This window comes from Mus musculus, chromosome 8 (assembly GCF_000001635.26).
Source record: "Mus musculus strain C57BL/6J chromosome 8, GRCm38.p6 C57BL/6J".
NCBI lineage: Eukaryota > Metazoa > Chordata > Mammalia > Rodentia > Muridae > Mus > Mus musculus.
Window position 1 is genome coordinate 67,972,806 of NC_000074.6, and position 17,384 is coordinate 67,990,189.

General features: G+C 41.1%; 1 protein-coding gene and 1 long non-coding RNA gene across 27 annotated transcripts in view; one reads left to right on the top strand and one right to left on the bottom strand.

The window, feature by feature from the left end:
* Psd3 (pleckstrin and Sec7 domain containing 3) overlaps positions 1–17,384 on the bottom strand; it is a 522,982-nt gene that overhangs the window by 283,724 nt on the left and 221,874 nt on the right. Inside the window, exon 1 of one of the 21 annotated variants that reach the window (NM_177698.4) lies at positions 1,328–1,769. The exons of 17 other annotated variants lie outside the window; for them this stretch is intronic. In NM_177698.4, the coding sequence (NP_808366.2) occupies positions 1,328–1,358 (31 nt within the window). In that variant the 5' untranslated portion in view covers positions 1,359–1,769. Of the gene's footprint in view, positions 1–1,327; positions 1,804–7,451; positions 7,688–17,384 lie in introns of those variants that run through there. 3 more of the 21 variants (XM_030243453.1, XM_017312703.2, XM_030243452.1) reach the window with 3 other exon arrangements.
* The window catches only part of Gm15991, an 81,305-nt gene that overhangs the window by 26,119 nt on the left and 37,802 nt on the right, over positions 1–17,384 (top strand). For all 6 annotated transcript variants that reach the window (XR_003947557.1, XR_003947558.1, XR_870477.3 and 3 more), the window contains one exon: positions 4,988–5,039. This is a non-coding gene — a long non-coding RNA (predicted gene 15991). The remainder of the gene's footprint in view (positions 1–4,987; positions 5,040–17,384) is intronic.

Here is a 17,384-nt window from a genome sequence, read left to right on the forward strand (position 1 = left end):
CTTTAGCCTTACCTCTTCTCTCTCCTCTATTTTATCCATTCTGTCCACTTTCTACACTTCCTCCTGTTTACACATCCACACCTCTAATATCCACTTTTAAGTTTCCTCTACACTGACTCTAGTTTATATTAAGGTTTTTTTAAAGAGAATAATGGTTCACACTGAACCCTTTGCAGCTCCACAATATCATTTGAGCAGCCATCTTTTGCTAAGGTTAACACACATGTGGTAATATTAGAATAAATTTTTCTTGCACATTTTTGTTAAATCATTTAACAGTGAAGAAATTTAAAGTGATGTTCAAAACACTGTATAGTTCTTTTAAAACTGTGAGTGCCAATTGCCAAGCAGCTAGAGTGATTGGCCGTGATAGCCAACGACAGCTGTGGGCAAGGCAGGGTGAGGTTAGAGAAGCAGCCTCACTGAGCTGGGGCTAAGCCTCAGCTGATCCACACTGGCACTCCCATCAGAGTCTAAAGTCAGGTTTCGTCCTGCAGACTGACACGAACAATTCCAAGCACATCAACATTGACCGGTCAACAGAACGTTGAAACTTGGTTTCTCTAGAGAGAGAAATAAATCTTAAAATACTATAAAATGTTTTTGACAGATAGGAAAGACACACTGAGAAATAAGAAGACAGTTGCTATAAACTTCCTGGAAAGGCTGTGATGACTTCAGCGTCAACTCCAATGAGAATATCCTGAAGTCACCCCCACCCCCTCCAGGCTACTTCAGTTCCTGGCTGTGCTTCGGACAAAAGCAGCTTGGGTTCTTTAAGAGAAACTCCTCCCCATCCCATCCAACACTAAACTAAGGAATAGCCTGTTTCCTTCTTTCTGCCTAAATCATGCAGCACAGAAAGGGTGCTTGTTTCTATAGGATGATAGAATGCCCTGTTCCTGGGAAACCTGCTTGGGGACGGGGAATGAAAGGAAGTAAAATTATAGGTAAGCATGATACTCTACTCTCCACTTACATTTTTTTTTAAAAATTAGAACATTCAGCATCAGACACTAAAACAAATATTAAAAGCTAAAGCCAAGTGAGGTACTGGGCAAAGGCGTTCAGAGGCCCCCGTTGCATCTTTCCGTTTTCTGGGCAATTAAAGAGTGCTTGGCAGGGATGCCCCAGAATGAATGCAGTCTGCTCTTTTCTATGGCAGGATTCAGCAGAACTTGGGCTAGCCCCCAGAAGTCTCCTACTGGGATGGCCGAAAGACAACACAAGCAGTCAATAATACAGACGGAAAATGTCACAGCAGCATTGCACAAGAGATAGATAATATATATTTGCCTGCATAGACCTACAAATAGAGGTTACTCACAGAGATTACTGTAGCTCCAGCAGTTACCCATTGATCATAGAAAATGCCCAGTTCATCAGTTTAACGCTTGAGAAAAGTTAACGAGAAAAGAAGCAAGCTAATGCAAAATGTGCTGTTCTAGTCAACTGGAAGCAAATTAGTTTCAAATTTCCTGGAGGCCCCTCTTGCCCTGCACTGCACACGGTGATGTAAATGGAAGCACTTTGAGCACTTGGAACCAGAGCTGAGCCGAGCCCAGGAACTGCCGCCTCAGCCCCTCACAAAGGCAGAGCAGCCCGCTCTCCTGCTGTGCTCAGCCTCGGTCGCTCTCTACCTTGGTAGCTTACCGAAGACAGCCACTGTGGGGCTTTTCTATAATTGTCAAAACTACTTCCAAGGAGATAACTGAGATGTCGGGAGTTAGCTTTAATGTAACCATTCCCCCAGTGCAGCAGCAGGAAGCCGGCAGAGGCTCTGAGAGGATCGTACCATCCTGGGTGACATCAGAGGTGGGGCTGTCATCCTAGTATTATGCAGCATTTTCTCTGATGCTGGAATGACACACATGAACCGAGATGGGCCGGTTCCCTTTAAAAGCATTTAATTCTCACGCTGTTCCGACGGAAGAGGCAAATGCAAAAACACTGCCCAAAAGCTGCTTCCATGTCAATCCAGAGCTGACAGTCTTTATCTCACTTGTAAGTGCTGCTGCCACACAGTCATTTTACTAATGATTACATTACTGTTCCTGTGACAAATTAATATTTCACAGTAATTGATAGTAATTGGAAACGTCCCATGAAAAGATTCAAAGATGTTGTGATCCAGTTTTAAAAGCAATGGGATAAACTTTCACATCACCTACAGTACTTTGGATGCATGCAATACTTTTCAAGCAATCTCAGTAAAAGCACTCCTTTTGTAAATAATAATATAAAATTAATACATAGTTAGTAACATAACACTGACTCTTGGACTTGATATAAATATTAAAAATAAATCTTGGGTGGAGAGTGTCCATTTGTGCTACAGCGCCTACCTAACCCTGAGTTTGATTCCCCAACACTGGAAAAAATAAAAAGTAAGTAACTCATCTTCAGTATCATTAATATTGCAATCAGCATGAGAAACACAGACACTTCAAAAAACTTTCCTATTTCATACACTCAGTAACCAGCAACCAAGAGCCAGAAAATGTGCTCACTTTAATTTATAAAAAATATTAATTTATAAATTTTATTTTAATTTATAAAAAATGAATGGCCACTTTTATAAATAATATAATTAGGTTAGAAAATGTGTAGTAATATGCTAGACACTGCACTAAGAAGTTTCATTTTGTGAATCCTTCTATCCCCCAGAAGTCTCTACAATAGCTACTATTATGAACCCATTTTATTGATGAGACTACTAAAATACAAAAGAGGTGTGAGTCTTGTCAGATCAGATGAGTAAAAGAGGCACCACTGGAAGGGACTCAAACTCAGACACTACGGCTCGAAAGCTCAGCCTCTGTACCACCAAGCTACACTTCCCACAAGTCTGCATGCCAAGAAAGAATTCTGAAAGAAATGTTCAGGGTTTGAAACTACAACAAACCAAGTAGGCCCATCTCTCAAGAAGACCAATTCATACGCAGGGGACAAAGATCAGATGGTGTATCTAGGGACAGCAGACTTGGTGACAGAAATGAAGCTGAGAAGTCCAGCTTGACAGCTGGCAGCTTGTCTTACTTGGGGAAAGGCTTAAAATCTCCCAGCTTTAGTTTATTAACCTCCAAGCTGTGGATGTTTAGCTTCTTGATTAGTAAACGCTGTGGTGAAGGCACAGGATCCGGACTTGTAATCTAGACTCCGTTACCTTCCAATTGTGTCACTTTAAGGTTATTTAACGTTTCTAGTCAGCTTCTTCATTCAAAACCACACAAATAATAATAGGGTTACACTAAGGATTAAATAAACTACAAATACAAATAAACCACTCAGATAGTAAATAATGATAAAAGCTCAAAAGTAATTATTGTAACTCTTATTATCAACAACTACCATTGCTTGGTGTAGAGACAGGGTCTCAAATACCCCAGGATGGCCATAACTGCTGATCTTCCTGCCTCAGTCTTCTGAATGCTGAGTTTATAGGCATATGCCACCAGCTTATTTTAAACTAAGCTGCCCGGTTCTTCTTTTTCCAAAACTCTAAGCAAAGCTGCTAGGATTGGGCAGAGGGATGAGTAGAAAGGAAGAGAGGACAATTTCTGTTGGCTTCATCCACATGTTAACCAATCCACAAATCACGGGTTTCCAAAAGATGCAATCTAATATTGATGGCAGCCTTCCGAGAGTCCTTACGATGGAAAGCATAGGACAGACACCCTTGGCTCTCTGCTTTCTTAAGCATGGGCTGCAGAAGAGGAGTCAGGAATGAAACAGCCTGAATGGTAAGCATTCCAAACAGCTGGGGAGACAAAATAAGAACCCTATACCCCACGAAGACTCTCACAACCCTAGTAACTTCTGTAATAAAGAGAAAAACCTCTTGAGTTCTTTCGCCTCAGTTTCAGTCACTGGTTACGTCCCAGTACCTTCCTTCTGTTAGAAATCTCCCAGGATCCATCTTTTCTGAAGCAACTACAGAACAGATGAAAATGTAGCTCTGAGAACTTTAGGTCCTTCTTGTACGACTGCTACTGCATTTGACTTTATAAAGTCAACAGAGCACAGCTCGTCTGCACTTGCCTCGTTTCCTCTCCTGGTTCTACTATCAGAGTCTAACCTTGTTCTACACCTCAGATGTCTGCTCTAGCAGGTTTACAGGTACTTTTGAATTTACTAATGATTGGCAGACTTCCTTTATCCTACAACATAATCTCTTTAGATCCAGTCTTCCCACTCAATAGAAGAGTGAGGTAGACTGAAGCTAAGGAAAGAGGTCTGGTGCGGACACCTAAGGCCATCAATGTGGAACCATAATTATGGCTAGTGGTATCAATGTTGAGACTTACTGTAATGCCATTTCATGATTATAAAGACAGTTTCACAGAATATCTGTCAGTTTTCATCTTAAACCAACTTTATGAGAAAAGTGCATCACTTTTCCCCAGTTACTGTTTTAATTATACTGAGAAACTAACAGTAAAATTTTATTCCAAGCCTGGTATAGTTCCAGAACTCAGGAGACTAGGAGAACATTATTAATTTGAGGGCAGTATAGGAAACATTGTGAGTTCAGGAGAAACTTCATCTATGTAACAAGATTTTGTCTCAAAAAGAAAAAAAAAATCAGTGAATACAAAGGACTATAAAAATGAGACACAACGGCTTACCCAAATCATTTCATCAAAGTAATGAGGCAAAGGCACCTGAGATAATTAAACACAATGAGGATATAAATATAACTGTCGCTATAGGATTATATAAATGTAAGTAAAGCGTAAGTGGAAGCAGTTCTGCACAGCCCAGACCATTTCCACCACCCCTAGAAGGGGCCTGAGTCTCCTGTGAGTCTCAGGGAAAGGAAAGGCCTGCATCGTGCATGAAGGGTTAAGGTGTGCTACATACACAGAGGACCATTTTGGCACCGTGCCTTATGCTCCACACGTGGTCAAGTCGTTTCCCATAACAAAAGCCGTTAAACATGCACAGCATCTCACCACTCTCACAAGCTTACGTCTGTCTTCTACAGGTACCACCAGGAGAAAGCCTGGACTTGCGAGCAAGAGTCTTACTTTCCTGGGGTATGTAAAGGGGCTGAATAAGAGTAGCTTACTCTCTAAATCTGCTCCTCGTCTAACCTGGAAAGCAGACCCTGTCCCAGAGGCAGAGTTAATTTCCGTCTTTCGTATGTTCCATGTCACACATTCAACATGTCAAGACCGTAGTGACTGCTTTCTATGAAGAGCAGCTAGCTCCTAATAAACAATGGCTGGAGGCTTGAGGCTGGAGAGATGACTCAGCTGTTAAAGGCTAAACTCACAACCAAAAGTAGAAGAATTCCTAATCTAAATGTATCGTTAGCATCTCCTGTTACTTTACTGACATATTCAGAGTCTTCAGGTCTCCCAGGTTCTCATCACCAAGGCTATAGTTATTTCTTGAAGTCCCATGCATCCATGCACTTAAACTTTTCTAAGAGTTCTAAGCAGAGTACTGCTTAGAAGTTAATGGCTGATCTTAACTACAAACCTGATCATCAACATCCTCCACTGTATTTAATATTCTTACATCTTTTAATCAGTCATCTTACATGTGTATACGTGTTGTGTATAGAGTCCAAGAGGATGTATGCTGAACACACATCCTTCCACTGATTACATCCCCAGCTCCATACTTTGGTGGCAATATTGTCACCAGCATCCAATTGGGTGCAACCCTTGCCCAAAGCAAAAGTAAACAGAAACTGGAAACAGATTTCCAGCAAACTTTTATCTATAATTCTTTAACTCAGGGATTGGCACTTTTTCCTTAAAAGATGAGAAAATTGTAAGGCATACTATCACAGGCCAAAATCTAAGTACTTGGGAAGCAGGGGGAAGATTACATAAGTTCCAGGTCATCCTGGACTGTACCAAGCCCAACAAGGAATACATAACAAAACTCTATGTCCAAATAATAAATTCACCTTTGTGGTCTCCATAGTAATAACTCTACCAAGGCAGCAGAGCCAGCCATAAGCAACAGTAAATTAATACAAGACCACACACCAATGAAACATTCCTACAAAGGTATAAGAAATTGGCCCAAGGGCCATACATAGTCTGCCAGCCCCTGTTTGACCTTTTTTAGAGATCTTTGATGACTGGGCCATTAATCTCTTACTTGCTCACCTACTGCTTTGTCTTTCTAGCATTTTAGAGAGAAAGAGAGAGACAGAGACAAAGACAGAGAGAGGCAGAGAGAGAAAGCAAGACAGAGAGCTAGAGACAGACCATGCATGCTGGTCCCAGGAAGGACCCAGGATGCCATGATGCCAGGATGAAGAATCCGTTCCATTAAAGAAAAGGAAGGGAATGCTGCCACTCCATTAGCCAACTGTGGAAATCGTGCTCACTTCCAGATCTTCACTCAGTTATCCCCTTATATCCAACTATGCTCTACACTTCTCACCCCCGGATCAAATCCCCCTTTTATGAAGCCCTAACACACGTGGCCTGCACTTTTACCCCAGCCCCTTACATTTTCATGATTTTATACTGTCTTGCTTAGTGATTGTTATCTCGATGGCCTACAATGTCTATGGACTATCCTAGAAAACTACCATAGCATGTTAACATCCGAAGCCTTCCATGAATATACAGACATGAAACAAATGTAACCCTCTTTTATATTTATAAAGATTAAAACAACTAGTCTCTTCAAGGTAATTATATCATTTCTAAAAAAAAAAAAATCCTTTTGATCTTCCCAGTGTGAAGTCTTTCAAAAACAACTGGAATACCACATTTTCATATGAACGACTTAGAAAAGCCTGTTCTGTGATTTTATAGTAAACATCTTACAGAAATGATTGATTTAGAGTAACTTGTGGATTTCTGGAAATAGGAAAATATAATCCTTATACGGCTTTCTGCTACCTAGACATAAGAGAAGTCTCACAGAACAACCTTTCGATCCTCCTCCCACAGAAAACACGCACAAATATTTATACAAATTTTGCATAAAAGGTCTAGGGGCCTATTTTTTAAAGTTAAAAATAAAAAACTCCTCAGAGGGTCTCATATTATCTGCTCATAGCTTGAATTGCTTAAGTTTTCATTTTAATGTTACTACATTTAGAGAGACTTCTTTGTACTAAAAGAATGTGGCAGGGTTTTTTGGTTTTCTTTTGACTTTTAGTTTTTGTATAACAAACTATTGTACCATAGTATTTGAAAAAAAAAAAGAAAGAAAAAAGAAAGGAACCCATAAACAAGGTCTGAAAAGATTGCTCAACGGTTAAGTACTGACCGCGCTTCCAGAAGACAGAGTTAAACTCCCAACACCCATGTGGCAGCTAACAAGAATCAGTAACTCTAGTTTCCAATCTGATACTTTTTCTGCCCTCTGAGGGCATAGCACACACATGGTACTCAGACAAACATATATGCTCACAAGACATGAAATAAAAAGTACTTTTAAAAACTATTATCAATGAAAAGGAGGTAATTTACAGAGAAAAGCAGAGAGATGGAGAGGAGAGGAAGGCTGGACCAGTCTGAAGGATCTCTGGTTCCTTCGATGCTCCTGGGAACACTTTCATGGTCTGTGAAAAGGCACAGCACAGAGTTTCTGTAGATTTCAGACATTCCTTTATGCAAAGCCTCCACGATCAGTGGTTTCAAGTCCTAAAACAACAACCCAGACAAAGAAACAAACCAAGAACAGATAACTATAAATTCCTCAAGTTTAAAATTAAAACACTAGGTTCAACAACAAAGCTTGTCCTCTGACCTCCATATATGTTCAGTGGTACATTTACACTTGCATTGACACATAACAAACACACACACACACACACACACACACACACACACACATACACACCACATTCAAGCTCTGACACACAAATAACCTCCAAAACCAAATGCCAACAGCATTACCACATCCTTAAATAAAACTAGAAGTGAATAATAACAATATTCATGATATATTCATAAATTTTAGTTTCTTTTCATTCAACTTTCATAAACAAAAGTCAGATTTATTAAATGTTTTGCCAAATAGACTTTTTTTTCTATTGAACTTTGCACCAAAGAATGAGTATAAGATGTCACAGAAAACCAAACGCAGCACTCGGGAGGCAGAGGCAGGATGATCTCTGAGTTCGAGACCGGCCTGGTCTACAAAGGAAATTGTAGGACAGTGAGGGCTACACAGAAAAATCCTGCCTCAGAAAAATAAAAATGTATGCATGCATATATACATACATACATACACTAAAAAAAAAAACAACTTAAGTTTACATCATGAATTGGTTAAAAAGCAAACAATCCGTAGGATACAAATGAACTGATGGATGCGGGTAAACTAATGGATCAATAATAATCAATAATAAACAATGCATACAGAATGCAAAGGCAAATACCAGACAAGAAATCAGATGTAATCTTCAACTCAGCAGTGCCTTTCTGGACAACTGGTTCAGCAGCAAAGGCAAGCCTGAAGGATGACAAAGTGGCAGCCTCCCAAATGAGCGGCCAGTGAGACTGAGATACAAGTAAGGTTCCCCTGGAGTATCCACTCTGGATCATCGCAGTACTGTACTTCCTCAATAGCCATTTCTTGACTCACTCATGTCTCTAGCTGCACTCCCTCACAGGGCACCACCCATGCCCATGTAATGCACTCTTCCTCCATACAATACACTGACCACACATCCCCAGGTTCCCTGCTGATCTTCATCTCCAATATTTGTAGTATTGATTGAGGGTATGTAATGATCTTGGCATTTATATTGTCACCTTGCAGAAGCTACGGTTTGCTTTTATGCAGGATCTTGGCATACAATTAAGCATCCTTTCATTAGACTTACATCAGTCATTTGACACTAAAGCATGTACCGTTTCCTATTAAATACCATTGGGGGGTGGTCTAATGCTAAGGTCCTGCTCCCCAATTGGTTCTTGATCTGTCAGTAAAGGAAGCCTTGGGCCAATAGCTGGGTGGAAGGTACAGGCAGGATTTCCAGGTCCTAGGAGGCAGGTGGAGAGATGCAAGGAAGGACAGATTTTTGCTTTGAAGAGAGGAGAACCAGGCAACCATGTGAGATCTGAAAACAGAATGGCCACACAGGCTGCTCCTACAGGCAGGTGGTCAGGGGAGTTTAGCAGGTGAAGTTTAGGGCAGGTGGAAGAGGCTGAGATGAGAAATTAGTAAGGGCATGCTTTCCCAAGCAGGAGATGGTAGCACCCAGCAATTGTGCCAGAGGGCAAGTTGTGGTTGAGCAACTGTATGTCTGTGTCTTTTATCCGAAGAGTCAAGGGAATCCCAGTGGGGCCTGGTAGCACGGTCACCTTCTGGAGCTAAAGGAGGGTAGCATGTAAAACAACATGCAACAAAATAGTCCCTATGAATGTGGCCTTGTTTGTTAATTTACTAGCTTCTTGTGAGCCAAGATTTAGCAGTGAGGGATAGGCAGCAGACCCAACATACTTGTAGAAATTGAGTGTGTTGAAGATCCTTTCCTTTTGTTGTTATTTTCATAGCCATGTATTACCTATACATAACAACAGATGACATTTTCATACAAGCATTGAACATATTTCGGTTATGTTCATCCCCTGCCATGCCTGTTTAGTCCCCTCCTGATTCACTGATCCCCTTTCTGTTCCCAACCCAATAACTTTAACAGTAAGTCTCTAGATAGGAGCACGGACAACTTATAAGTGCCTACACCACTAAAGAATTCCCCTCCCCGCTTCCTGCATCAACCTTGAGCTGCCAGTAGACCTTATGCAGGCAATCACAGATACTGAGCGTTCAAGAGGGCGTCCTTGCCATGCTCAAAAGACAGCAGCCCCCGGGATCCCTCTCCGTCCTCTAGCTATATTTTTTTTTCTGCCTCTTCTGTGTTGTTCCCTTGGAGGGGATGATGAACACTACCCAGTTAAGGCTGAGCAGTTATTTGTTCTTAGTTATGGGTTCCTGCAGAAACTGCCACCCACTTCAAAAGAGAAGCTATAGTGACCAAGGCTTTCAGCATCACTCATCTATGGACATGACGATAAATACTTAGAAGGCAGTTTGACAAGTCCATTCAGTAAGTTCCCCCTTCGGGCCTATGACTTCCTCAGCCACAGGTTTTTGACTTCAGAGTTTGACTTCAGTCTGAGATGTCAATTCCCTGCTATTTAGAAAGCCACAAATCCAACTAGAAAGTTGTTGTCTACTCTCTAACAATCATGTCAGTGTTGTGCCTCTCCACAAGTCCAGTGCTGAGAGTGTAGCACTCAGGGTCCACAGCTAAGGAAGACTACTGATGACAACCCCACCCCACCCGACCCCCTAGCAAACTGAATAGCACCTTCCTTCAGGGACCACAAAATATAGGCAACAGAGAAGCTTCCAGCTCGTTTCCAACCTGATTTTTCTGTTCTGAAACCAAGTATGCAGTATCTTTGGCAATGGTATCCTAGCTTCTGGTTCTGGTGGGCAACTGACAGCAGCAGGCCCTGATACAACTTGTATCATTTCAGGGCCCTTAGGGGTTTCCCTGATCATCCCTATCATCCTCAGAAGATAGCTCATCCCTAGATCTGTTTTTAGATTTATTTATTCATTTATTTCATGTATATGAGTACACTGTAACTGTCCACAGACACACCAGCAGAGGGTATCAGAATCCATTACAGATGGTTGTGAGCTACCATGTGGTTGCTGGGAATTGTATTCATGGCCTCCAGAAGAGCAGTCAGTGCTCTTAACCACTGAGCCATCTCTCCAGCCCTAGTATCTTTATTTAATAACTAATTGGTCCTTCTTTTCTTTTAAACTAGACACATATAGGAATCCAAACTACGTATTTCAGTTCCCAACAAACTGTGGAAAACATGTCGCCACATTTAAAAAGTCTCATTTTCCTTTAATTAAAAATTTAAAACAACACCTCAATGTTTAATTCTATTTAACTATGATTGACTCAAAATTCACCAGGGCAGTTCTTCCAAGGATAACTAAAAGGCCCAAATTTGAAATAATTAGCCACCCACCATCAGAAAGGTAAACACTAAGCTGATTTTTCCTACTCACACACATGGAATGTCAGTACTTGGAAAACTAAAGCAGAATCATGATGAGTTTAAGGCAAGCCTGAACTTTACAGTGACCTTAAGACCAGCCTGAGTTACACAGCAATGTCAGCCTTAAGGGAAAAAAAAAAAAAAAGAAGCCACCCAAGGTATTTTGTTTTGTTTTGCAATGTGCTACTTCTATCAAATCTCAAGGTTCCATTTTAGGCAACAGAAATATTTATGAATAATATAATGCCAAGTTCCTCATATAGTAAAATTTTATGGCCATAGTCTCATTAATACCATCAGCTTAATAAATGTCTAGGTACCTCAGTCTCTGACTAGCACAGGAATAACAATAACAAAGACAGAGCTTATTTAGTAGTGAGTACAATGAGCGTCAATACTTGCTTCCTAGTTATTTTGTATTCGTTTTCAAGAAATTTCCAATTTGGCAGCACTGCAAGTTGAAACCATAGCTTCTAACTTGGAGTTCTGAAAGTTATACAAGGAAAAGTGGAGGGATGGGTGTTCCAAGTATAAGGGACAAAGAACACCCAGGTCTTGGCCCTTAAGAAAAGAATGTCCCATGAAGACTTTGTTTTCCCCTTTAATAGCCCTGTCATCCGCTCTAGAATGCTAATAACTGAAAGTAATCTGTACTAAATAATCCAATGCTTTGGGCTATACACATATACTTCCCCTTCCAAAAGAAAAATAAGAGGGGATACCACACATACTGCTATATGTCAATATCCGAAAGGTTTTTGGCTTTATCTTAACAGGTTAAAAAACTAAGTTCCTTCACATGGTATTTAGTGTAGAAGTTCAGTAAGCAAATCAGATAGAAGGTAGTTCTGGCTCCCTGGGGACGGAAGCAGGAACTTCCACTCTAGCCTCGTTCCCCAACGCTCCAGGAGACACAGAACCTTGAGTTAGAGAACTGTTTTAAGCTGTGCTTTTCTGGAAGGCTACAGGACTTGGTGAGAAAACTCAGCTCCTAAATTCACATTTGCACAGCCATGCCAACAGCATGACGCAGATGCTAAATGAAGTGAGATAGTAACGTAGATGCCGTGTGACCTGAGGTAGTGACTTAGCCAGGGTTAAGTCTGAGTGACCTCATCCGAGGAAGAACCGTATCAGCTCATCCTGAGGGCTGAAGAGCCCTGTGCAAGGTACCAGAGTCCCTGACAGAAGCTTTACAGCTGGGCACATTTTAGTCTAATCGTGCAGAAGATGGAGGTGTGACCTTTGCTTCCTAGATTCCCAGATAGCATTTTATAGCTTTAGAATGATAAAGATGTACATCACAGATCAATGTATAGACATGTAGAATTATAAGATGCATGTCAAAGATTACTGTATAGGTGATGTGTACATTACAGATAGGTAGAAATAAATGTATAGATATTTAGAATTATAAGGTGTATGTCACAGATTAATGTTTAGATATATAGATTACAGATGCACAAATATGGATGTAAACAAAGGTCAGTAATTAATTGGGACAGAGAAATCAGGCTGGACCCCAAAATTTTACACACACACACATATATACACAAACACACACAAAAATATATCAGTTAACAAGTACCGGTTGAGAAACTTCCACAGAATCTATTTCTACGTCAATTTGTGTTTCTTCAGAAGCTTTTCAAAGACTTACAGTAGAGAATGCCAGTAACACTCCAGTTCTTGTTTCACACCATCTTAGTTCATCTTAGCTCACTTAGGAGAGATCATTCATGTCTCTCACCTTTTAAATCTGAGTATTTTCCTCAACAGAGGAATGGATACAGAAAATGTGGTACATTTACACAATGGAATACTACTCAGCTATTTAAAAAAATGAATTTATGAAATTCCTAGGCAAATGGATGGACCTGGAGGGTATCATCCTGAGTGAAGTAACCCAATCACAAAGGAACTCGCACAATATGTACTCACTGATAAGTGGATAATAGCCCAGAAACTTAGGATACCCAAGATATAAGATACAACTTGCCAAATGCATGAAATTCAAGAAGAACGAAGACCAAAGTGTGGACACTTTATCCTTTCTTAGAAATGGGAACAAAACACCCATAGAAGGAGTTACAGAGACAAAATTTGGAGCTGTGATGAAAGGATGGACCATCTAGTGATTGCCATATGCAGGGATCCATCCCATAATCAGCTTCCAAATGCTGACACCATTGCATACACTAGCAAGATTTCGCTGAAAGGACCCAGATATAGCTGTCTCTTGTGAGACTATGCCGGGGCCTAGCAAACACAGAAGTGGATGATCACAGTCAGCTATTGGATGGGTCACACGGCCCCCAATGGAGGAGCTAGAGAAATTACCCAAGGAGCTAAAGGGAACTGCAACCCTATAGGTGGAACAACAATATGAACTAACCAGTACCCGGGAGCTCTTGTCTTTAGCTGCATATGTATCAAAAGATGGCCTAGTCGGCCATCACTGCAAAGAGAGGCCCATTGGACTTGCAAACTTTATATGCCCCAGTACAGGGGAACGCCAGGGCCAAAAAGGGGGAGTGGGTGGGTAGGGGATTGTGGGGGTGGGTATGGGGGACCTTTGGGATAGCATTGAAAATGTAAACGAGGAAAATACCTAATTAAAAAAAAAAAAAAGAAAGAGAAAAAAAAAAGAAAAAGAAAATTTTAAACCTTTATTCCATGATGTCCTAATGAGACTAAGGAATGAATGGAAATTTCCTAAACCTCCAAGTTAACTTAAACAGAACACAAAGATGCTCACTCTGTCTCCCTCCACACCCCACCCTCATCTCAGATCTAAGTGGGAGAAAGCTGCCAGCAAGAAACTGAAATGGTGCCTCACAGCTGGGGAAGTGCCACTGAAAGCATCGCAGACTCTGTCCACCAGGGGGCAGTGTTGTCTAACTATTAAAGAGTACTCAGCATGAACAGAAATAAACTCCTTCCTAAAGATTTTCAGGGGAAAGATTTCTCAGGTTCGAAGGAAAATCTAAAATGTTTCTATTAAGTCTCTTTAATCAGATTACAACGTCCTCACAACCTCACAACCTCACCATCCACTGCTCACAAGCACTAGGCCTCACATGCCTCTAGATCAAAGATGACCCCAGAAGGAACTGAAGACTCCTCATGTGGTTTTCCACTCCGCCCAGGACTGCTTCAGTCCCCACCACAAGCGCCATCCTCACCTGTGATCTGCTGTGAACAGGCAAAGGAAGTGGTGACCACTGGCTACCCAGAACCCTACTGCCCCACCAAACTTCAAGCCACTTTATGATGGCCCTACTTAAATTATCTCCCAACAATGAATAAAACCCCTATAAGTAGCCAGGTGTGATTGTGCATGCCTTGAATGCAAGCACTTAGAAACCAGAGCCAGGGAGATCCCTGTGAGTCTCGGGACATCCTGGTCGATATAACCAATACCGTATTTGCCAGGGGTGCACACTGAAACCCTGTCTGTAAAACAAAAACAAAACAAAATGACAAACAACAACAAAACAAACAAACAAACAACAACAACAAAAAACCACTCCAACATATACCCAACATTTTACCTTGAAAGAGATGGTTATCATCCTGTCCTAGTGACAAAGGCCCAAAGTAGAGTGCCAAGGTGTCAGTGGCCAGGGTGATTTACATTATATTCCAGGTCTTTAAAGGAGGCAGCAAACATATCATAACTCATTTAACAGTCTATTATTATTTAAAAAAATATTTTGGATCAACCCAAGCAAATAAACTGTCTTAAATAGCCAAAACTATAAAACAACTAGAGAACGGCATAAGGAAAATTGCTTCTTGACACTGATACTGGCTATTTATTTTTCTTGTGTGAAACACCAAAAGCACAGGCAAAGAAAAAAAAAGGCTGCAAAGACATGAGCAAGGGAGAGAGGCCTTCTTAAGAGACTCAGAGACAAGCCCCTGATAATCCAATCCCAAATAACCAGCCCTCACACACATTCACTCACACACACACACACACACCACGAGTGAAGGGGCCAACAAATGAGCTCAGCACACTGCGTTTCTATATACATATGAATATATACATATATGTATATATGTATGTAACAATACTAATTAAGAGAAAAGAGGTCATGAAAATGAAAGGGAATTTGGGGACTCAGAAGGAACTGAAAGACGGAGATGAAGGCATAAAAAAATTAATTAAATACAGCAGTCATATATAAAAATCTCAAAAAGAATTTCAAGAAAAAATCAGGACCACATCCATCTGAGAAACAAACTCAACTGCTGTGCAGCAAAGGAAACGGTCAACAGAATAAAGAGACAACCTACATAATAGGAGAAAATATTTGTGAAGCGAACATCTGATAAGTAAATATAACTTAAATAATTCAATACCAAGAAAACAAGCAACGGCTTTTTTAACGGGCAGCCTCTGAACAGACATGTCTCAATAGCTTAGGGGAGGACAGACTTAGCCAACTGCACAGGAGACTATGTTTCGCATCACTAGCTGTGGTTTGAATGAGAATGGCCCCAGTAAGCTCATGTTTGATTATTTGCTTCCCAGCTGCTGGCAACATTTGGGAAGGCTTAGGGGCCTTACTGGAGGAGGTGCTTCATCGCAGGCTTGGAGGTTTCAAAACTCCACACAATTTCCAATGTGTCTCTCCCTTGCTCGTGCCTCTGCATCAGGATAACGCCCTCAGCTATAGCTACACCATGCCTGTCTGCCTGCTGCCAAGCTACCGTGCCAGGATGATCATGGACTCGTCCCACCTGAAACCATAAGCAAACTCCAAATAAACCCTTCCTTCTGTAGGATGCCCAGGTCACTGTGCCTCATCACAGCAAAAACAAAGTAACTGAGAGACTCATAATTTGGGAGCGGGGGAGTTAAACCCCTAGGAGACACCGCCTCATACCTGCTAGAAAGACTATTACGAAAGAGGCAAAGATGTGTTGGAGAGGATGCAGGGAAAAATAGGTCCTCTGTACATTGCTGCTAGAAGTGTAAGACGTTATGAAAAAGAGAATGGAGACTCCTACAAACATAGAAATGGGATGAACATGTGATCCGCTAATCCAAGTACACAGCCCAAGGACAGCCAGTTAATTAAACAACACCCAAACACCCAAAGTTTTCACACAGTTATTCAAAATACCCAAGATACTGATATCTGGAGACTTAAGTCGAGGGGGAAAGTGAGATATATATGTACATAATGAAATATGATACATCAAAAAGCAAAATCCTGCTATTTGCAATTGAATAAATATGAAGAACATTTTGCTAAGTAAAATAAGACAAGAACAAAACAACAATATTGTATGATCTCACATGTAGAATGTTTCAAAAGTCAAGGACCAGCAAGATGACCTATGGGGTAAAGACACAGGTCACACAAGCCTGATGACCTAAATTTGCTCTCAGAATCCACATAAAAGTGGGAAAAAAACAAACTCCACAGAGTTGTCCTCTGACTCAACTACTATGCCAAATGCACGTCCCACATGAACACAACTCACAGGCATGCACACACACACAGAGGCACACGCACACTGGCCTAATCAAAATATTTTCTATGCAAATTAGACAGATGATTCAGAACTTAAATGATCCTGGTTACTTTGAGCCTGTTGATCTGCCATCTGAGAATTCCCCACCACTGGTATGCTTGCGTAAGCCCTAGTACATTCTTGAGAACAGAAAGAAGAAAGAGAGAACATAGAAGGACAAACTGGCATGTCCTAAGCATACTTTAAAGGTGTTTTGGCTGAGCAGCCCCCAGAATTAATACTTCTTGCAATCTGTCGCCATGAACACGTTTGGGAACAGACATTCCCCAGACTTCTCTTCTCAGCTTACCTGCACTGACTTCATACTGCTCTTCTAAGACCAGTAAACAAAGAACCTCATTTTCAATCAGTAAGAACATATGTTAGCATGTTTCAGCATCTGCCCCAAGTCCTTCTCCTTTGTCCTCTGCAGAGACTGTCTCCAAACAGCTTCTGCCACTGTCTGGGTACTCTCCTTTTCCAGCCTAACTGATTATGTGCCTTCAGTAGGTTGCCATATGTCCCTACTTTTATTCCAATAGGAATCATATCGTTAGAACCATCATAGTACGTGTCTGCTACTCCAACCAAACCATATACACATCTCTCTCCAGTTTAGCAACTGAAGGAATGACTCAGAAAATGCCCCCAAGAGAGCCTTCATTTGGCAGGGGGAATATTTAGGGGATCTGATACCTGCCATTATAGGAAAATACAGGCATCTTGATTATTTGTTTAAGGTCTTTTTCAACACACCAGCATTTCCCCAATAAGTGCATCCATGTAAGCTGGGGAATGTTTATAATGTTCGCTACGTGTAAGCTTGCAGCCACACCG